Source organism: Triticum aestivum, chromosome 2A, assembly GCF_018294505.1.
Source record: "Triticum aestivum cultivar Chinese Spring chromosome 2A, IWGSC CS RefSeq v2.1, whole genome shotgun sequence".
NCBI lineage: Eukaryota > Viridiplantae > Streptophyta > Magnoliopsida > Poales > Poaceae > Triticum > Triticum aestivum.
Window position 1 is genome coordinate 726,580,967 of NC_057797.1, and position 22,701 is coordinate 726,603,667.

At 48.5% G+C, this 22,701-nt stretch overlaps 3 protein-coding genes and 1 non-coding gene across 4 annotated transcripts; 2 read left to right on the forward strand and 2 right to left on the reverse strand.

Moving 5' to 3' along the window:
* Positions 1-488: 488 nt before the first annotated feature.
* On the reverse strand, positions 489-4,173 carry LOC123190607 (formin-like protein 1). The gene is made up of 6 exons (XM_044603280.1): positions 3,382-4,173; positions 2,269-2,374; positions 2,012-2,180; positions 1,722-1,915; positions 921-1,057; positions 489-782 (listed from the first exon to the last, which is right to left on the reverse strand). The coding sequence occupies exons 1-5, from the start codon at positions 4,038-4,040 to the stop codon at positions 938-940; spliced, it is 1,248 nt and encodes a 415-aa protein (XP_044459215.1). The 5' UTR covers positions 4,041-4,173; the 3' UTR covers positions 489-782; positions 921-937.
* Positions 4,174-10,350: 6,177 nt separating this feature from the next.
* On the forward strand, positions 10,351-13,614 carry LOC123190608 (cell division protein FtsZ homolog 1, chloroplastic). The gene is made up of 6 exons (XM_044603282.1): positions 10,351-10,735; positions 11,155-11,254; positions 11,463-11,692; positions 12,315-12,482; positions 12,772-13,005; positions 13,154-13,614. Exons 1-6 carry the CDS (start codon positions 10,511-10,513, stop codon positions 13,406-13,408), a joined length of 1,212 nt encoding a protein of 403 aa, XP_044459217.1. The 5' UTR covers positions 10,351-10,510; the 3' UTR covers positions 13,409-13,614.
* A 935-nt stretch (positions 13,615-14,549) lies between these two features.
* Positions 14,550-14,668, forward strand: LOC123038368 (U5 spliceosomal RNA). The gene has a single exon (XR_006417822.1). It is a non-coding gene; the product is annotated as a U5 spliceosomal RNA (small nuclear RNA).
* Positions 14,669-19,489: 4,821 nt separating this feature from the next.
* Positions 19,490-21,863, reverse strand: LOC123190609 (beta-fructofuranosidase, insoluble isoenzyme 7). Its single transcript, XM_044603283.1, has 5 exons — positions 21,669-21,863; positions 21,541-21,549; positions 20,098-21,367; positions 19,911-20,004; positions 19,490-19,831 (listed from the first exon to the last, which is right to left on the reverse strand). The coding sequence occupies exons 1-5, from the start codon at positions 21,739-21,741 to the stop codon at positions 19,637-19,639; spliced, it is 1,641 nt and encodes a 546-aa protein (XP_044459218.1). The 5' UTR covers positions 21,742-21,863; the 3' UTR covers positions 19,490-19,636.
* Positions 21,864-22,701: the final 838 nt, after the last annotated feature.

Genomic DNA, 22,701 nt, shown 5'->3' on the forward strand with positions numbered 1-22,701 from the left:
GCTAGTACTTCTTTTGTAAACTAAATAGTGATCTAAACACTCTTATATTAGTTTACGAAGGAGGTACTATTTACTCTTTTGTAAACTAAATAGTGATCTAAACACTCTTATATTAGTTTACGAAGGAGGTACTATTTACTCACTGTTTGTTTTTATAAGACGTTTTAGAGAGCTTGCTTTCTACTACTATTTTGAACAGTGTAATGTCTAAAACGTCTTATATAAGTGAACAGAGGTAATATTATCTTGACAGAGCACGAGCCGCTGCTACACCGGAGCTTTCTGCAAGGAAAAGATGCCCCGGCTTTTCCATCTTATTTTGGGGAACTACAGCCTACAGGTGCCTTTCCAAAAAATAAGTGTAGAGGTTATCTGTTGTGCAGCAATTCCCCAAGTAATGCAAACACAAGGGATTTAACATACGAATGCAGTGACCATGGAAGGCCCAACGAGAACCTCAGCATAAACCTTTCATCAGAAAACTAAAATTCAATTCAATCTGGCACTCAGATATAAAGCATAACTTTACATAGTCAGTAAAGACACTTTGACACTCAGAAACTAAAGCTAACAACAACTCAGTGCGAGTTACACCAACCAAATACTGGGCGGCAGCCAATACACACACATGGCAAGTTACAGGCTACCACAAATAATCTGACTTTTGTCTGACGCAGTCCATAATCCGGAACGCCGGGGAGATACACAAGCTACGCTGTCCATTTTGTAAGAACACCATTTCTGTAAAGTTAGGCCTATCTGGCACCGCTGCGATCCTACATCTGCATGGACGGCGAGCAGAGCAGGGCAAAACAAGGTTAGTCAGTGCATCGGTAGGAGGCATATCCATGTATCTACTTGCAGTGATTTCAGTAGCTGATGTACACTGGATAGAGGAAAAAAACAGTGAATGTTCTAACCAGTTAATGAGGATATGCTATGTCCTTTGGATGAAATGGTGAGCAAGCAAGTCTGATAATCCTGAAGCTGGAATGCTCTCGCAGCCGAACAGCTCTTGCAGACTGGAATCACATAGTATTGATGCACTCGCAGGATCCTGTGCACAATCAAACAGAACATGAATGGATCTCATGCGTCTCAATGGGGCTGGACAGCATGTCCCAGTTAACAAATAATTAAAATTCTCAGGAATGGCATCATCAGGAGGTGAAAGGACATGGAGGTATGATTGGCAAACATTTCCCGACACTACTTTACAGAGAAGTGCATGCTCAAAATCAATGTAGAAATTCGGCTGCTATTCTGAAACCGACCTCTTAATGCAACAATTGTTTTCTGTATTTGGAAACTGCTAGCATTATAAATGCGTGTATCTGAGATGGATACAGTTCCAAACCACAATCCACATTCTAGGATAAAACAATCACTACAATATATCATGAAGCATTCAAGAGTCTTACTGTAGGAAGAACACATCCAAAATGGTCTTCAAAAGACAATGCGGCTTAAATTCTTTCCAAAGACACGGTAGTAAACATGACACACAGCTACTGCAGCATAACAGACACCTATATCTCAATGATTCTCTACCAAATTGAGGAAAGATGTGAGTTTAGATTATTCATCAGTCTTTACTACTGTTACTCCTGGCAGTAGTGTTTCAACGCATTGGATTTTTCAGCAATCATTCAGTACGTATCCGCAAGCAAAGAACAAACTGGAATCCTGCAAGTAAAAGAAAGGTTAAGGCACATCCATACCTCAAGCTGATTTGCTTTTATGTAATCCCAAAGGTACTTGAGGGCATCATCATGAGGCACCGTTCCTTCTACACCAAGGAATTTGGCTAGCGCATCAGAAACAACCACATAGGGCTGATTTTGATTTATAGTAGGCATTTGTTGAGGAGCTGGAGTGGCAGCCTTAATCTTTTTTGCTTCCGAAGGTTGATCTTCTGCAGTATCAAAATAATGTATTTGAGAATTCTTAATAGTAAATTCAGATGTATATTAGCAGGCAGATATAGATAAAAGGAAACAAAAACACGTACTTGGGTCAAGAGGAGTTATGTGCTTGGCCAACAATTTGTTCATCTTAAACATGTCAGTGGAGTCGGTTCCAAAAACAATACGAAGTTCATCATTGCATATAATCTTCCTTTTGTCATCAGGATCCTGAAGATTATTCTGCCTGATATATGCCCATAACTGCTTCACAATCTGAATGAAGAATAGAGTTCAGAAGTGAACAATTTGAGTTAATCAAGGGGAAGAAATCTGATCTAGTGAATGAAGATATTGAAAGTACCTGAGTTCTTGACATGGCAGTCTCGCCAACAACAGTCTGAAGTTCAGGTGAAATTGCACAAACCTTGTTTAAGCCACCAGGCCCACCTCTCTTTCTCTTGGAGGCACTGGAAGAAATTATAAACATATCACAACGATTGGTATACATAGATGACTTAATTCCATAATTAGTACTATGCGTTGGCCCGTATAACGTAACAAAATTTAAGTGTTGAACATGGGTGCATGAACTACATGAAAATACAACAGTTCAGTGTTGAGGCAAAATATACTCTTGAAGCCTGATGAACTAAAGAAGGTCCATTAGCACAATACTATGACTCAAAAGGTATAATTAACACTTCCTATGTACCAAATCAGCCAGAAAATGATAATTCGGCATACAAATGCACAGAATAAATTTAGAGGACACTAGTCGACTGGTTGGGACTATTTCCTCAAAAGCAGGGTAGGCAGAAGACAAGAGTCAACACAGACAAAGAAACGGGTTGCTCACAAAAGCTGAAGGAGGTTACGATTCCACAAGTACGGCATGTACGGCTTAAGCTCTAGTTTGTACATTCTGGCATAACAGCTGTCCTGAACTTCATTGCGTATCAAATAAATTCATAACGGAAATGTGCGCCTTTTAAAATAAAAAGGTTAGCTTTTATGACGCTCAACATATTGGATGCAACCAATGAAGCTAACCATGCCAAACTACCTTCCTGGTTGACGAGTCCAATTAAAGTGGCGGAAATGGACAAAGAACAAAACTACAAATGAACGGTCACTAAGCGAATCAGCCGTTACGAGTGGCGAAAAAACGGATAATGATATCCTAAGCACCACACTACTGGAGTCCATAGCAAACGACGTTACGTAGTTGGGCCCAACAAAGTTGCCATATTGAACCCCTAAACCCTAAGCCTACGGCCGCTATTAGGTGCCATTTCATGAATCCAGATGAACACAATCAGCTCAACCTTCAATCCACACAATTAGCAACAGTAATCACATGAATCGACCAGCTAAATGTCCAACCACCTAAATTTCAGTGCCAAAAGGTAGGTAGTTGCAGTGTGTCAAGCAACTGAATCTAGGGAACAAACCCTAATTGTTATCCATGGCTCACCTCTCCTTGTTGTCACCGACGGCCTGTGGCGCAGCTGTGGGGGAAGTGATGGCCCCGGCCCCAGGGGCCGGCTGCTGGAAGGAGACGGTCCCACCAGTGGCGACCCCGCCGAGGGCGTTGGTGTAGCGGAAGGCGAGGGGCGGCGGCGGGTAGAAGGCCATGGCCGGCACGGCCGGCGGCGGCGCGGAGACCGCGGCGGCGCCTCCTCCTGAGACGACGGGCGGGAGCTGGGGCATGGTCTGGAAGATGAACTGCGGCTGAATCGCCGCGAACTGCTGCTGCTGCTGCTGCTGCATCTGCAGCATCTGTTGCTGCTGCTGCACCTCGAGCGGGAGGAGCTGGGGCTGGGGCGGGGCCTGCGTCATGGCAGGCGCGGGCGCGGGCGCGGGCGCGGAGGCGGGGAGCGGGGGAGGGTTCTGGTTCTGGTTCTGGGCCTTGGGCGGCGGCGGCGGGGGCGGCTGGAGGCGGGGCCCGAAGAAGAGGTCCATCTGGTCGCGGATGTAGGGCGCCTTGTGGGAGAGGTCGACGCCGAGCCGCGCCTGCGCCTGCTGGAGCACGGCGGCGAGCGAGGCCGCCTCCCCGGCGCCGCCGCCGCCGGCCTCGAGCGCGCCCCGGAGGAGCGACTCCACGCAGGCGGCGATATCCTGGTCCGACACCATGGCCGCCGCGCGAAAAAAACTCAAATCTCGCCCCGCCAAAACCCACCGCGATTCCCCTCCCTCCCTCTCTCTCTCTCTCTCTCTCTCTCTCTCTACCCCTCTCTGTCTCTGCAGCTTGGTCTCCCCCCCTTTGTCGCCCCCCCCCCTCTCTCTCTCTCTCTCTCTCTAGCTCCGCCCCTTTCTCTCTCCTGATTTCCCCTGGGGTGAGGCTTTCTCTCTCCTCCTCCTCGCCTAATCTATTTGTTAAGTAGGGTTTCGTCGCGAGGGGGGCGGCGGAAAGGGCCGCACGGCGCAGCCGGCCACGCAGCCGCTGGCCAATGGGGGCCGGGGCGCGTGGGGCCCACGCGTCATCGGGGGGGTGGCCGGGCGAGCCGCGTGTGGAACGGGGGGACTCGGTGCGGAATGGCGAGAGTGCCCCCCGGTTTTGGATATGCGGTTGTTGAGGAGGCGTGGGATGCGTTTCTGCGCCTGTGGGCCCCGCCGCCCACCCGCCCGCCGGGGACGTGTCCAGTCTACGGTTGCGGGGAGAGGGGAGGGGAGAAGAAGGAAACCCCTGCGGCGGGGCGGGACGTGGGCTGAGCCGAAGCTATGGATGGGCTAAATGAGAAGAAGGAATTGGACGTACATTGGCAAATAGGCCAGCCCACTCTAGCGCGAGCGGTTTTTTTTTTACTTTTTTCGGATTTTCTATTAAAAACAGGGATTTTTTTACAGAGATAAATATTTAAAACTCTATTATAAATAAAAATAAATATTTTATTAATTTGTTCAGTACGTACAAAGAAAATGCTCACATTGAATTAAAAAAAGTTCAGTGTGTACTAAAAACGAGTCCATTGTATAATTGTAAATGTTTAGTGTATATTAAAATTGTTCACTATACGTTAAAGAATTGCTGATCGTGTGCTAAAAAAACTGGTCACCATGTATTAAAAAGTACAAAAGAAATGGAAAAGGAAAAAATGAAAGTAAGATAAGCAAAACAAAATCATAACAAAAAAGCTGCAGTAAAGTAGCGAGCAAGAAACAACAAGAAAAAACCCAAACTGCACCGGTCCAACTCGTCTAGGTGGTGGGTGGCGCGGCGCTACAGGGTGTGAATAGGATCCACTCCAATGAGCCTGCTCGGAGATTGTCGTATCCCCTCCCTTGTTTGCCCTTGAAAGTTCGGGTTGTGGGCTGCATAGACAGTGCCCCGCGCATGTTTTACAAAGTGCGTGTGTTTTAAAAAAAGGAGTGCGAGTGACCAGGTTTGCCCCAAAACGTTTCTCTTAAATAAATGCCCTATGTAAGGGCATAAATGAACGCCCCCAAATGTCTGCGGGCGTTCTTCGGACGTGTCCGTACCCATATACATCATTCAACCCTATACCTCATATAAGGCTGACACCGAGTCATTTCACTAGGTCATAGATTTTTTTAAAACAATGCAAAAGATCGCTAATAATAACTAAAAACTATTCTAATAAAGCCGACTCCTCGTTGTCTGAGGTGAGGTCGATGACCCCGCATAGGAGGAGTCGGCCCATCGTCATTGGCCATTGGCGCGAACTCACGAGAGTTGTCGATGTGTGACTCTTTTGGCATGGTCATCGTGCTGCTTCGTCTCCACGTCATCCTTGGACTCAAGCTCCTCGAAGAGGAAGGCACGCAGCGCCTCGTTGATGCGGAGCTCTCGGTTGACCGTGAGGGCCCTCCGCACGGAAGCGAGCACTACCTGTTTCTCGTTGACAAATTATAAGTCTGCGAGGAGCGCCACGAGGGCAGCAGCATCTGCGCTCCACCTCCAGTTGCTCCATGACCGCGCGGGGCTCATCTAGGAGTGTGGTCGAACTTGTTGTCTCTTGCACTAAGAAGTGGTCGACCGCCCCATCAGCCGGAGCCGCGACCTCGACGGTCATCGCCTCCTCCTCCACGGGCGTCTCGTCATCCTTCGGGACATCCGCTAGCGCCATGGGGTAACCTTCCTACTCCTTCTACGAGCTCGGCTCCGGAGACCTTGTATGTTGGCTCGCCTCAATACGAGCCTGCCATCGGGCGTCCAGAACATGGACCCCCACTACGATTTCAACGCGACACATCGGCGTCAACTTCTTGTATCGCGTTATCTTCATCCACGGCATGGTGACGACAAACGGCGGATGACAAACTATGGGGCTTGGACCACGAATAGAGGTGAGAAAATGTAGAGAATGGGTTCGGAGGTAGAGTTTGGGGGGTGCCCAACCGACTTTTTAATAGCCCATTATGCTCCTCGATGCGCCTCGTCGGTTGTCATACCATGAACATGGTATGCCTGGAACAGCGAAGGTTTGTCGCGGGGTGGTGAGAGTCGATGAGACGGTCTAAATGTGGCGATGCTTCTATAATCGACCAAAGTTTTAGGTGGGATCGGGTTGTAGGACTCCAACGTGGCGGACGTTTGGAATTCCCCATGCCTCCCACAAATTTTTGGGTGGACTGTGGGGGTTCAGACGTCCAAATGGGTCCAGCCCAAGACGAGAATCTGTGTTGGAGGCCTAAAAGTGTCCATACCGTTTGATCTAAACATATAGAAGAGATTTGGTGAGCCGCTTTGGAGATGTCTTAAGGCAATCCATGAGGAAATCCTCCATACCCCATGTCCACCCACCTGTTTATGGAAAACTTTATCTTTGATTTGGAGGTAACAATGGAGAGGTAGCACGGGGGGAGGCCGAAGGTTTCTAGTACGACATCGATGTTGGCTCAAAGATTAATATTCATGTAGTTGTCTCAGAGACACAATTGAGATGTATGGTTCATGTGGTATGCATATGGGAGGATGACACTTACAAGGGCACACCATTGTCTTCAATATCATCACTCATCCCGAGTAGTCTCGCAACTATGGCATGCAGAGAGGCTCTCAATCTCATGGGTGACCTTCATTTTTGGCTAGTATTGTGTCTGGCCTCTGACTATCCGGAGGTTACACATGGTATCCAAGGGTCGACAAAATGCTTATACGGTCAAATCCTTGAGGATATCAAGATCGATGCAACGACCGAGAGAGAATTGTCTTTAGACATGGGAGTGAGAAATCTAACACCGAGGCTCGTGATATGTCTCGTTTAACAACTAACCATTAATCGAACATCATGTTTGGTTCACGAGAGGGGGTGAAAATGGAGCAAAAGCAGACGGAACTAAGTGTTGCCACATGTGTTTTCATATTTCTTTTCGAAAGTGGAAACGAATATAGAAACCCCGGAAACAAATACTAACGGGAACAAATGGATAGCAAATATGGTGCAAACTCGGATACAGAATTGGATGTGTGTAATAACTAAAAGACCCCTTGAACCATTGAGAGAAACACAAGCAAACCAACAATAATTTAGATTGATATCACTATAATATATATATATATCGATGTTTTCCTAAGTCATTGCCATAACACCTAAACCAGCCGCACCACATGGTCACGCCTGGACACTACAACAAGGATGAGTGAGTGGCATGTGGAATGCTTTACCATTGATAGGTGTATGGCGCATATCATGTTACTGGTGGCACGGATTTGTAAAACATAGAACAGAATTAGGTTAGGTATTAGCGTTCTGGTTGTTGGACCATGATATGGGTTTATTGTGTGTCGACTTGAGCTACATAATGAATATAGATAAACGGAAAGTTCCCCTGACGGGCTCCTGTACTCGGGGTACCTAACATAAAGGGGCCCGACCTTGCTAGATACACAAGGCCCGCTAGGACCAGACTAGGAGGAAGCCCTAAGAGGTGGGGGCGACCTTCGTGCTCTCCAAGACTAGAGGGCGGCGGCGCCGTAGATGACATCTACCCCCATGTAAACCATATACCTCTCATGTCTATAAGGGAGATCTAGGTCCTCATTCATCATCCAATCTTAGATCCAAACTCTCGGTAGTAATTCGGTACACCATTGTAATCCTCTCCATGAGGTATCCCTTCACCATGAATAACAAGAAGAAGAAGGATGTAGGGGATTACTCTTCGGAGGCCCAAACCTGGGTAAATAGTGTGTGCAGACTCCGTCTCGGTACTTCTGATCTCATCATGAACCCTACCGCCAGGCCAATCCCTCACGTTAGTTGGCGCACCAAGTAATGGCGTTGTGATTGGAGACCTAACCCGGTGCGGAGAATCAGAAGAGGACGGCAAGCTCCCGCCAGGCCAATCCCTCATGTTCGACTCTTTTGAGCTGGTCTCCAATGGATCAGGTCGACTTTTCGACATCTCGCCCTCACACCCCGTCAACCACATGTACGATGAGAACCCTAGCCCTAACCACCTCGTGTGGAAACACGAGCGAGGCGTTGTACAGGCTCCACAAAGCCGTCAGCCCGCTCGCGAGACATCCGTGAATATGATATCCACGACGGCGGATACACGCCGAAACCAGAAACTTGGGCGATAGGCGATCTACGCAGCAGAAAACACAACCAACGAGCGACTTGCGTGGACCTAGGAAATGGTGAACTTCGACGTCGGGGATCACCTCGAGGACGTCGTCCATCCAGGCAAGCATGCCTTGGTGCTAGATCCAATCATGGGGGGTTGCTGCCTCTCATGCGTCCTAATGGATGGAGGCCACGACCTCAATATTATCTTCACTAACACCCTAGAGAAGATGAATATCTTAGTGTCTAGCCCACATAGGTCGGACGTACGTGTGGTTTCATGGGGTGGTGTCGGGACGCCCAATGTCTCCCCTACGGTAGATTGAGATCGAGGTCATCTTCAGAGACGAGCACAACTACCGAAGCAAAATCGTACAGTTTAGGTCGCTCCTTTTCAGAGCGGCTAGCACATGATCCTGGGCAGGCCTGCATATGTGAAATTCATGGCGGTCCCATCCTACGCCTATCTACAGCTAAAGATGCCGGGCTCGAATGGCACAAATACCTTACGGGGGAGCTCAAAAGGCCTACGAAGCTGAGGTTGCCAACGTGGAACTCGATGAGGCCGCCTTGGCCTCCGCCGAGCTCGCCAAGATAAGGAAACGGATAGGGTCATTAGAGCCAAGCTCCCATAGAAACCAAGGTCAGGCCGTGCTCTTCCCAGCCAAACAAATAAAAAAATTCTAGAAACCGACCTCATGTCATAGGATTTTGCCTTAATCCCTTCAAAACATGTAACCAAGTGTTAGTTACCAAATGAAGTAACACAAGTGTTGTAAGTTATGAATCTCATAAGAAGACGCTAACTAGTCAATAATATTGTCTAATCAGCCAAACCAAACACTGGTCATGGCTACCATTATTTGTTGTCGTTTCCTTAGCCAGGTAGTCATCCTTTCTTGGGATTTTACTGGGCCGTGCACGTGTGTTGATGAAGCGGAGATTCGTGCGTGCCTTGCCGGGCTCTATGTTGGTATCAGTCTCAATAAACCCATTATTGTAGAATCCGATAGCTCTTTTGTGCTCTCTTTTCTTGCAAATAATTTTCTTGTCAGATCTCTTTTGTTGATCTTAAGTGGGAAGCACGGAGCATTATGAAGCTTATAAATAATCTCAAGATCGTTAAGATCAAACGCTAGACAAACATGGCAGCTTATGAGATCGCCAAATTTAGGTTTGACAATAGGTCGGACGGTCTTCTTTACTGCTCCCTCCGTCACGGTTTAGTAGGCGCGCTTGCAAATTCTCTGGGACCTAGATGGTTATCTATTGGTTGTGAGATGGGCTAAGAAATAGCATTCACACTACGCATGCATATAAAAATAGTATATCGGAGTACTAATAGCTACTAGAAATAAATGCAATGCGCCCTAAACCTTGTCTATTATGAAAACGCACGCAAATTTAACTGTGCCTTCTAAACTGTGCCGGAGGGACTATAGTGTTTTGACCCGCGTGGCGTATTCTTTAATGAACGATTGTAAGCATGTTTTAAGCTGATTAATATATGAGGGTGTTTTTTTTAAAGTAGCAACATAAGCATTGTCATAGGCTCACAATGCATAATTCGTGTATCCAAAAGAACCCTCAAAGCTTGGGGAGCAACTTATATTTGCACATACATATAATGCATGAAAATCTGACAAAATAACACATGTTTGTGCGTTCTTGACACGAACGACACGATAAACATGTGTTATCTTGTCAATTTCACCATTGTACATGGTACGCTTAGACTTGGCGCATCAAACTTACCGATGCACTAGCTGTCTTTGATTAAATAAAGTTACCGAAGTTTCAAAAAGTATATTATCTCACATTTTCATGTTTTTCTGAACTTTTTTCCTTTTTTGCAGATTTGCAGAAGAAAGAAATGACAAATAAAACCGCCCGACCGCAACCAGGAAGGTACTGTAGACACGACAGGGGATATTTGGTCGATTTCGAGAAACCAGCGCAGCAAAACCCTCCAAAAATCCACCAAAACCCTAGAGTATTGCACGCCAGATCCCCTCTCCTCTCCTCCCGGCCACCTCTCCCCATCCCCATTCCCCCCACGGCCAAGGGAAAATGGCGCCGTCCACCTCGTCGGCCTCCGCCCTCCTCCACCTCCCAGGCCTGCCTCCCCGTGGACCCCATAGAGGCGGGTGCCGGAACCAGCCGCGGCGGCCGCGCCATGCGGCCGTGCGGTGCTCCTTCGCGTTCGCGCCCGTGGAGACGGCGAGGATAAAGGTCGTTGGCGTGGGAGGCGGCGGCAACAACGCCGTCAACCGCATGATCGGCAGCGGCCTCCAGGTAGTGCGGTGCCCCTTGCTTGGACCCCCTCCCCTCCCCCCGCGGAACCGGGGTTGCTTTCTGTCCCGTGCTCGGCGTGTAGATCCATTTCATAGTCTGATTTGAAATTCGAACTTAGCAAGTGAACGAGTTAATCCGCGGCATTGTGTCCGTGCTCTGAATCCATTTCCCGAGGCCACCGCTCGTAATGCGCTTTAGTTCAGCATACGAGTCTATGTAGGCTGATGTGAAGGTGTGTGTATGCGTACTACACTGTTCCCTAATAAACAACGAAATGTGTGCTTATAGATTGGAAATTATTCCTTGCCTCCTTAGAAGCATCCAGGGGAGTCTTAAAGCAGTATAATTCGACAGTAATGATGACTGCACATTCCTTGTCTGATTTCTCAAATACTGATGACTGCATTATACAATTTCAGGGTATCGAGTTCTATGCTATAAACACAGACTCCCAGGCTCTTGTGAATTCCCAGGCGCAGCATCCGCTACAAATTGGAGAACAATTGACTCGTGGGCTGGGTAATACTTTCTGTTTTCTTATGAAAGAATGCTGTCTTTACAGATATTTTCCTGTTAAAGGCGCCACCTCTAATGCAAACTTGTGTTGATGCCCTGCAAAATAGAACAAAAAACAAACAGTATACCAGATGACACATGGCTACTGACTGTAACTTCCATTGCAAATAGCAAATATGTTAACTAGACTGACTTATGTTCGTGCAAACAGGTACTGGTGGAAATCCTAATTTGGGAGAACAGGCTGCCGAGGAATCGAAGGAAGTGATAGCCAATGCCCTCCGAGATTCGGACCTTGTCTTCATAACAGCTGGGATGGGAGGGGGTACTGGCTCCGGTGCTGCTCCAGTTGTTGCCCAGATAGCAAAGGAAGCCGGTTATCTTACTGTTGGTGTTGTCACCTACCCATTCAGCTTTGAAGGACGCAAGCGCTCTCTACAGGTATGTATTTGAACCTGAATATAAATCATTTTTGGTGTCCTGTTGAACAATATTTGGTATATTTGATTAAGGTTGGAATGACTTTTGCATACATCACTTCTTTTTTATCACATAGAAGACTGCTATGCAAACACCAGCTACAAGAGTTAGCCCTACCTCTTGCAATGTCATTTTCAGTCCTTACAGTAGTCTTAGCGTCAGTCCCCTAATGCTGCTGTATACAATTTGTTGCTATTTGTTTTGTGAAAATACCCCTAAAACGCATTTGATTATTAACTACCCATCATCTGCTGATATGGATTCATTTGATTGCTAGTCATTGGAATTTCTGTTTGCAGTGCTTGGTATTTGTTTTGGTGAAGGGGAGCCTTGGCGCAGTGGTAAAGCTGCTGCCTTGTGACCATGAGGTCACGGGTTCAAGTCCTGGAAACAGCCTCTTACAGAAATGTAGGGAAAGGCTGCGTACTATAGACCCAAAGTGGTCGGACCCTTCCCCGGACCCTGCGCAAGCGGGAGCTACATGCACCGGGCTGCCCTTTTAGTGCTTGGTATTTGTTTTGGACCACTCCTGCTTAAGTAGCCTTTGTTTTTCTCTAGTTTTTTAAATTTCTTACCACGTCAGGCACTCGAAGCATTGGAGAAGCTGGAAAGAAGTGTTGACACTCTGATTGTGATCCCAAATGATCGGTTGTTAGATATTGCTGATGAGAATATGCCCTTGCAAGACGCGTTTCTCCTTGCAGATGATGTCCTTCGGCAGGGTGTCCAAGGAATATCAGACATTATCACGGTAGGTTTTGCCCTTCTCTATGCTGCAGTTACTTAGTTGTGACTAGCACAATGTACATGTGTTTTTGCTATGGTTAAAAACAACACTGTATGCTTAAAAAGATTGTTTTTGCTATTGTTAAAAAACAATACTGTATGCTTAAAATGATTTTTAGTTCCAAGTTTTCCCTCATTCCAACCAGCTGTGACAAATTCAACATGTGGTGTAAGCCACACATGAATAGATCGCCATGACCAATTGACATCTTCATAGTAGTAAGATGACATAATACTTATCTGAAACTCTGCAGATACCTGGGCTCGTGAATGTTGATTTTGCCGATGTGAAAGCTGTGATGAAAAATTCTGGAACTGCCATGCTCGGCGTTGGTGTTTCTTCCAGCAAAAACCGTGCCCAAGAAGCTGCCGAGCAGGCAACTCTTGCCCCTTTGATAGGGTCGTCCATTGAGGCAGCTACTGGTGTCGTGTACAATATCACCGGCGGGAAGGACATCACTCTGCAAGAAGTGAACAAGGTGTCTCAGGTGTGTGTGTACGACTCCTTACTGTTATCTTTGAATAATCTTTGAAGAATTGGCCATGAGAACGTCGAGAATATTTAGGTGGTTGACATGGATGGGATGTACTGTTCAACTGCTTTGGAAGTAACCACCACTCATCCCCTTTCTGCAGATCGTGACAAGCTTGGCTGATCCCTCGGCCAACATAATTTTCGGAGCTGTGGTCGACGACCGTTATAACGGCGAGATCCACGTGACCATCATCGCAACAGGATTTCCGCAGTCCTTCCAGAAGTCCCTTCTGGCTGATCCGAAGGGAGCACGGATACTGGAGGCGAAAGAAAAAGCGGCTAGCCTCACAACGGCTGCTGCGGTGCAACAACCTGCGGCGGCCGTCCCGACATGGTCCCGGAGGCTCTTCTCCTGAACGCTGTTCAGCAGGCAAACAACCTTGCGATTGTGAGGCTGTGGTTCTCACTTTCTCGAGGCAGTAGAGAGTTTTAGCCGGTGTTATTCTTTTTGGCTGTGTAAACACTCTGAAAACTAGTTTCGCGTAGTGATTAGGTTCTCGCCTAGTGTATGTATTGCTCAGACACTTGACTCGGTTGTTTTACAAAGTGTTCTGTTCGTTTATAGCTTTGGCAACCCCAGGGCTCGCCTGTTGCATTTTGTGGGTTTGTGTATGAGCATGTGTTCGATTGTTGAATTCAGCTAGATTCTGCGTGTTAGTGTATCCACGTTCTTGCTCGAAAACGAGGGGACTACGGAAATTGTCAAACTCTTTCAAATTTCATCCGTCTTTTCTAGTAAGGAAGCTACAAATAAGGCAATGATAATCCTACACCTACGAAGACTAACGTAAATATCTTACGTAACCTTCCATCAATGCTTCTCTCCCCCTTGATTTTAAGTGGGGTGGGGCCCGCCTTCTCTCTAACCTCAATATTAACATGCCAGCTGTCTAATTACGTAACAATTACGTTAAACCATTCGTAGGTGTAGCATTGCCCATAAGGCAACTATGAATTCTCATGGAGAGTTTGATCCAGTATCATATGGTGTGCGTACCCACCTATTTATATTGCCAAAATAGAGATGCTAAAATGCTGTCGACATACATGAGATTTATCTATTAGATCAAGAAAACCAGTCATGTCCAAGCAACATCCATCCATGTCCTGCCTGCAAATACAACTCTTTTTTTGAGGGAATGCAACACAACATTTTTTTGATTTTTTTTGAGGGGGTTTTATCGACGAGAATACATGCAGCACAGGTGCTCAACGCCGGACAAGAAAGTAGGAGTATCTCGTATTGCGTCGTGCCGCCTTTTTTTTTTAGGCAAGCCTCTGGCATTTGCTCCCCGGTAGTAGTATCACCGGGCCAAGAAGCCCAGAGGGTTGCCCGGCCGTGAGCCCATTGCCTCGGCCTTTTCCACCTACTTGCGGCTGCGCGGAGTTGAGGCTCGCACCTCCCCGGGAGATTAGTCCCACCTCGCTCCTCGATGTCTACGGCGCTAGGAGGGAGCAGTATATAAGGAGGACCAGGCCTTCCATTCGAAAGCACGCAGCTGCGCAGCGGGCACAAAGCGAACTATTCTTTCGCCTTTTACTAAAGAATACCGTGTGCACACTGCAATTAGCAGCATACGCTAATTTTTGAAGGGGATTCTCCTTCATTGGAGGGCCCCACAATTCAAATTTAAACATTAGCTACATAGTTTGGACATTTTAGTCTTCTGAATGCCCAAAGTCAGGCACAAGTAGCCCACTGGGGTGTATCCTATGCAAGAAGCAAGTCGTTTTACTTGCGGCTTCAGCAATAGAAGTAGAAGTGTAGAACACAAAGTGCTGAACCCACATACCATGAAAGCATTTTACTTGCCATTTTATAGATGAACTTGCTCCAAACAAGAACAAGATCAACCAGCTGATACATACTATACCGAGGGTGGCAGATTAGAGATGTTTTAGGCTATGTGGCCCGTTGTCTGCACACAGTTTGTATGCAGCTGGTCTTCCTTTGTACTGTCGAGTTGTACCCTGTACTGCCCCTTCTTCATGAATGGAAAGCAGATTTGGCATTTTCGTTCGAAAACCCGTGAAAGATCTCATATTCTAAAACATCCCTCCTTCGGGAAATTACCTGGCGCTCCCATCTTCGAGAAGATCTGATCCTGATGACCCATAGGACAAAGCAAATGCATATACACAAACTGAAGGCATGGATTCTTCAAAAGCGTTGATCCCATGCTTCTTATCCGTTTTTAACTTACCTGTGTAAATTTTACCTTTTACTTGCCCCTTAACTGATGAACTTTTGTACTAACCATACTAGTTTTTATATATAAATTTCATAGTAGGATATTTACCTATTGTTTCAGGTAAAAAACACTTTGGCATTTGATCACAAAAATTCATAGTCATCAAGTACGTTGATTTACTGTAATAAGTACACCCAAAAACCAAGAAGAAAACACATGAAAGATGAGCACTTTGACTCAAAAATGGAAAATGGCATTACCAATGAAGCCAAAAGGCTTATTTTTGTTGCCATCACAGTATTTTGGATTGAATCCAAAATACTGTGATGGCAACAAAAATAAGCCTTTTGGCTTCATTGGTAATGCGGTAATGTTGCTATGTGCTAATGTGCTATGTTTGATATCTATGTTGTTACATGTTTGGTATATATGTTAGTGTTTTGCTCTTTGCTAATGATAAATTCGATTCTCCATCTTCAACAGTTTTGCTTCCTCCTTGCCCCATGACCAAGCCACCGTCATCAAGATAGACATGCATTAAATTAAATGCGTGTGGGTTTCGACACACCATTAGCACGTGTGCCACTTACTAGTGGTGTCTGACCCACACACCACTACTAGACTTTTTCACACACCACTAGTAAAAGGATTGTGTACTAGTGTAGGAGTGGACAAACGACCAATACATGGGCGTGGTCCTGGAATCATGGGTTATTGTGGTAGGTGTTCGGTCTGGCTAATACACCAGATCAGTTGACATGTGTTTCTTATTTTTGAGATCGGTGGTTGGATGTTTATAACTTTGATGAGATTTTTTAGACTATCTCCCTATTTTAAAGCAACATTTTACTATTAGTATATACAAGATAGAAATCCACACCGTGTGCACACCATAAACCACAACATATACTAATATTTTAAGGAGATTCTTCTTATTTGGAGGACCAACAATTCAATCGTATATTTTGTGAAACACTTCCTACTTCCCAAAATATAATGCACGCTTGACTTTTTCTGATCTTTAACACACAACTATTCTAGTGGAGTTTAGTCTGTTTGATGACCTAATTGACCGGCGGGTCCCACTTTTCAAGTGCTAATGTGCCCAAAAAATGCCAATTGGGCACATGAGAAACTATCTAATACGGTCGACCGGGTAAGATTTCGGCTGGTCGCGCGCACATGCACATGTGAATATGCCCCCCCACGCCACCGCTTCTCTGCTTCGCCTTATCTTTTTCCAACGCAGCGCGACCACTAGTTGCAGCCCCATCTTTCTCCTCCCAATCCCCTACCTCCGAACGCACCTTCACGGCCATGGTCATCCCACATCACGACATTCTCCCCGGCGAGCTGCTCCTCATGCGGTGCTCGTGCGGCTCTTACCTCCCCAAGGTTGCGGCGCTCGCGTGGCTCCTGTCTCTGAAGGAAATATGCCCTAGAGGCAATAATAATGTTATTATTTTATTTCCTTATATCATGATAAATGTTTATTATTCATGCTAGAATTGTATTAACCGGAAACATAATACATGTGTGAATACATAGACAAACAGAGTGTCACTAGTATGCCTCTACTTGACTAGCTCGTTAATCAAAGATGGTTATGTTTCCTAACCATGAACAAAAGAGTTGTTATTTGATTAACGGGATCAGATCATTAGGTGAATGATCTGATTGACATGACCCATTCCATTAGCTTAGCACCCGATCGTTTAGTATGTTGCTATTGCTGTCTTCATGACTTATACATGTTCCTATGACTATGAGATTATGCAACTCCCGTTTACCGGAGGAACACTTTGTGTGCTACCAAACGTCACAACGTAAATGGGTGATTATAAAGGAGCTCTACAGGTGTCTCCAAAGGTAGATGTTGGGTTGGCGTATTTCGAGATTAGGATTTGTCACTCCGATTGTCGGAGAGGTATCTCTGGGCCCTCTTGGTAATGCACATCACATAAGCCTTGCAAGCATTTCAACTAATGAGTTAGTTGCGAGATGATGTATTACGAAACGAGTAAAGAGACTTGCCGGTAACGAGATTGAACTAGGTATTGAGATACCGACGATCGAGTCTCGGGCAAGTAAAATACCGATGACAAAGGGAACAACGTATGTTGTTATGCGGTCTGACCGATAAAGATCTTCGTAGAATATGTAGGAGCCAATATGAGCATCCAGGTTCCGCTATTGGTTATTGACCGGAGACGTGTCTCGGTCATGTCTACATTGTTCTCGAACCCGTAGGGTCCGCACGCTTAAGGTTTCGATGACAGTTATATTATGAGTTTATGAGTTTTGATGTACCGAAGTTAGTTCGAAGTCCCGGATGTGATCACGGACATAACGAGGAGTCTCGAAATGGTCGAGACATAAAGATTGATATATTAGACGACTATATTCGGACACCGGAAGTGTTCCGGGTGATTTCGGAGAAAACCGGAGAGTCGGAGGGTTACCGGAACCCTACCGGGAGAAGTAATGGGCCATATGGGCCTTAGTGGAGAGAGAGGGGCAGCCAGGGTGGGCCGCGCGCCTCCTCCCCCCTGGTCCGAATTGGACTAGGAGAGGGGGGGGGGGGGGGGGCGGCGCCCCCCTTTCCTTCTCCCTCCCCACTTCCTCCCCCCTCCTAGTAGGAGTCCTACTCCTACTAGGAGGAGGACTCCTCCTGGCGCGCTAATAGGGGCCGGCCGGCCTCCTCCCCTTGCTCCTTTATATACGGGGGCAGGGGGCACCCCTAGACACACAAGTTGATCCACGTGATCATATTCTTAGCCGTGTGCGGTGCCCCCTTCCACCATAATCCTCGATAATATTGTAGCGGTGCTTAGGCGAAGCCCTGCGACGGTAGTACATCAAGATCGTCACCACGCCGTCGTGCTGACGGAACTCTACCCCGACACTTTGCTGGATCGAAGTCCGGGGATCGTCATCGAGCTGAACGTGTGCTAAAACTCGGAGGTGCCGTAGTTTCGGTGCTTGATCGGTCGGGCCATGAAGACGTACGACTACATCAACCGCGTTGTGCTAACGCTTCTGCTGTCGGTCTACAAGGGTACGTAGATCACACTCTCCCCTCTCGTTGCTATGCATCACCATGATCTTGCGTGTGCGTAGAATTTTTTTGAAATTACTACGTTCCCCAACAGTCTCTCTCACGGATACAGCGGGGCAATGTGGCGGGCGGTGGTACAGCTGGGGGTAACATCGGCCATGTGTGCTTTGTGATGGGTGGTTCGGTGAGTAGTAGCTACAACGACGTAACAACAAGATGTTGCTAGTGATGGAGGCGACGGCCCCCGGTGCTACAACCGGTTAATTGACGGAGCAGTCCGAGTGAAAATCCGCAACCACCAGATGCCAGCGGTGGAGGCGGCAACCTCCGGTGCTGCAACCGGTGATTTTTTGCTGGAACCAGCCTGTGGAAAAAACCTACATCCACACTTGACCAGTACTGGAACTGGACGACCATTGGAGTCGTCTCACTGGCACCGACCTTTTGTTTTGCTGCGACTGGGAAAAAATTAACCGGATCTGGCGAGGTTCTTTTGAAGCAACCGTCGGCCGCGACACATTTTTTTGCTGGCATTGTTTTTCTTTTTCCTCACCACCGGCAAACACCATTTTCACGCTGAGTTTTTGTTGATGAACATAGTGGTGGAACCCCACGACGGTGGCGAGCCAGAGGCGGTGACGTCGGGAATGCTACAACCATGACGACCACGTGGTGGAACCGGCTGATGGAGAGCTGCAAACGGCAGGATCGGGAGCTTCACAGGCAGTCGTGCTGCAATTCTGACAGCCGCGGGTAAGGGGCACAAGCCGGCAGTGCGGCGACGCACACGGTGGTGCTGCAACCGAACAAAGAGGAGGCAGAGGGAGGACGGACGTCGCGCTGGGGGTCGTTGGACGTGAGCGGGGAGAGAAATGGGAGGCCCCAGGCGTTGACCTTGCCGGGGGGAGAAGACCCAATCTGGGCTGCATCGGACGGCTCGTGGGAGGCCAATCCGACGGCCGGCCCGCGCCTAGCGTTGGCCTTGGGCACATTGACAAAGTCGTCGACGCCGTCGTTCAAAGCAAATTTCATCTAGTAAAAAATTACGAGATAACACACAGGCACAAATTAATTGACCACGCCCCACATGCTCGCTCAACGCCAGCTCGTCCGTCCCGCTCATGACGTGCGGCAATCACCGCGGCCAAAAGTCCACATCCGTACGTGTATCCGGTTGTTCTCATTTGTATTTTGTTAAACAATGTTTCATTATTGAATAATATATAGGATAAATCACAACAAATTCTCACTCAAGGCTCCAAATACATGAGCTCAATCACGCATGCAGCAATGCAACCAAAGCTTCATGCGCCGCGACGTCCGGCGCAACCGAGCTAGAAATGGCCTCCGCCGTTCACGGCCGCCGTCGCCAGCTCCCACGCCTCCAGCTTGGACACCTTCACGGCCCCGGCGCCGTAGTTGAACGCGTACAGCCGGCTGCTGCCCGTCGCCGCGTGCTCCGGGTACACCCGGGCCGTCATGCACGCCCTCCCGCCGTCGCCGAAGCTCTCCACCACCGTGTGATCAATCTGCATTTCTCCGTACACGATTAGTTAACGTGGCCCGGATCGCCTTGTGATGTGACAAATGCTGTAGAAAAGAACTCACCAAGGTCCTCAGCGAGATGCTCCTCTCCTTCTCCACGTCCACGTCCAGAAATGCGCCGTAGGATGGCTTGTTTATCCCCTCCTTCCTCGACGATCTGTGCATTTTTCATGTTCGCCAAGAACAATTACAGCATGTACCAGAAGTATCTTTTTCATGTTCGGATCAGATTTTGGCAGGGGAAAATCACCTTGTCAGATCGGTGCACATGAGGACCTTGAACTTGCCATCGTGCTTGAACACCCTGAAGAAGACGGCGGTGTGCTCCTCCAGGTCGCCGGAGGCCAAGACCAGCAGCCCGAACGGCCCGACTCCGCCGCGCCCGGACGCGCCCATCTCGGCGGCCAGCCCCTTGGGATCCTGCAGCCACTTGGGGTCCAGCGTCTCGGCCTCCTCCAGGTTCGGGATCTCGAACACCGCCTGCACGTCCGCCTGCGAGCTCACGATGCCGGCGACCTCCTTCCTGCCGCCGGCCTCCACCTCCGTCGCCCACTGCAGGCCCACCCGCTTCCTCCTCAGCGTCTCGATCTCCTCGATCGGCCACTGCACCAGCCGCTTCCCGTCGGCGTCCAGCCAGATCGCCCTCGGGAACGCCTGGATGCCCGCCCAGCCCCTGGCCACGCCGCCGCCGTCGTTCTCGTCCACCCACGCCCACAACACGCGCCGCTTCTTGCGGGCGTCGTAGAAGGACTTGGACGCGTACAGGTGGCCGTGGTCCAGCCGGCGCCAGTTCCCGGGGTCGTCGCCGCGCTCGGGCTCCGCCGACACGAAGGTGTCCTCGACGTCGTCGTACCGCCCGACCATGTAGTGGTCCTCCTTGGCGAAGTCCGTGAGCTTCAGCACGTGCAGCACCCCGGCGCCGCTCGCCGACACGTCGAGCCCCTCCGCCGCACCGGGCGGCGCCATGGGGAACAGGTCCGGGCACTCCAGCACGGGCACGTCCCGCGAGCTGGCGTGCAGAGGCGCGGCGTTGCGCTCCCAGCGGAGGAAGTCCGCGCTCCGGTACACGAGCAGGGAGCCCACGCCGCCGACCTCGGCGACGACGCCGACCCTCCACAGGCCGTCGCGGCCGAGCCACGCCTCCGTGGGGTCGCGGAAGTTGTTGCCGGTGACGTCCGCCGGCATGGGCATGACCGGGTTGCAGTCGGGCTTCTCCCACTCGCGGAGGAGCGGGTCGGCGGGGTTCTTGGCGAAGGCCACATTCTGGACCTGCACCCTGTTGGCGTCGATGCCGGTGTAGAGGATGGCCGGGCGGCCGCCGGGGAGGACGGTGGCGGAGCCCGACCAGCAGCCGTTGGCGTCGAACGGGGAGGTGGGGTCGAGCGCATTGCCGACGTCGGCCCAGTTCACGAGGTCGCCGGAGACGGAGTGGCCCCATGAGAGCGTGCCGTCGCCCCAGGTGGCGCCGTGGGGATTGTACTGGTAGAAGAAGTGGTACATGCCGTTGTGGTACAGTGGCCCTGCGCGTACGAAGGAAAATTTCTGTCAGTCCGTCACTCCGCCATTAATCTTGCAGCAAACCAAGATCCATGATATCATTCGCTAACTAACTAACAAACAGCGCTTTCCCCAAATTGATTCGACAATAACATCTAAGAAGAGGAACATAAAATGCGGGAGAAATCACACATACCGTTGGGATCTGTTTCGTTGCCGTCGATCCATGGCGTGTTCGTCCAAATCCAGGGACGCAAACGAGGATCGCAAAATGGTCAGAATGACTCCCACAAAATCAAAGTGGATGGAACACGATCCGCATACCATTCTGCCAGAACTTGGCCGGCTGGAAGTGGTAGGCGGTCCGGCCATTGCGCGGGTGCTCGAGTCCATTCATGGTGCGGACCGGAGAAGAAGACAAAAGCTCTTGTTGATGTTGCCAATGGGAGGGAAGACAGAGCTTGCTGTTGGTTTGCAGGATCTCGGAGGAGTTGATGCGAACTTTATAGCCGTTGGGATCTCAATGTTTAACCGAGTCAATAAGACTTGGGCCCAGTGGACAGCGATGTCTGGTTTCAAAATTTGGTTTGCTCAAGATATCAAGCAAAGCCAGTTGCCATCCCAGGTCCCAAAGTGATAGGATTACCGCCCAATGGGCAATGTTTAATCGTATTATATTCTCGCGTGACGCGCTTACCGCTGGCTGATGACTAGGACGGTTGATGATCAGGTGCGATGCTTAGTTCAGAGGTCGCTTACCTCCGCGGCACGGAGCAACCCCGCCATCATCTTCCGACGAAACTTCCCAATCACAAGAATTCTGCCCAACTATGTGTATATATATAAATCGCTCACACGCTCTTTCAGAATTCAATATGCCATCAAAACAACATACACATACATCACTGAAACACGAAAGCATCCCACGTCACGGCGACGCGGTTTCAGCCGTTTCCGGGGGTAACTTTTTTATTGAAGAAACTCTCATTCTTTGTCTTTGCATCTATCTCAACCTAGACTGATCTACTACTTAGCAAGGGCATGTAAGCGCTGGGGGCACTCACCTGGCTAGGCCTGCGGCCTGCTCGATTTGCCTCGCGATTCGTGAAATAGTTGAATCCCACACGAGGGCACGGTGAAATAAAATCTCTTAAAAATCTATAAGTTTCAACGATGAAACTTACTGTTTTTGCATCTACAAATGCCAGGTTTCAGAGATATAATTTCAAGTGATTTTTTCTGTCAGTCGTTGACACAAAATAACTGATTTTTATTGATCGATCGTACTAGGTTTCCACATTCAAACTTAACATATATTTTTTAAAGTCCTCAAAATATATTAAAATGGATCTTATTT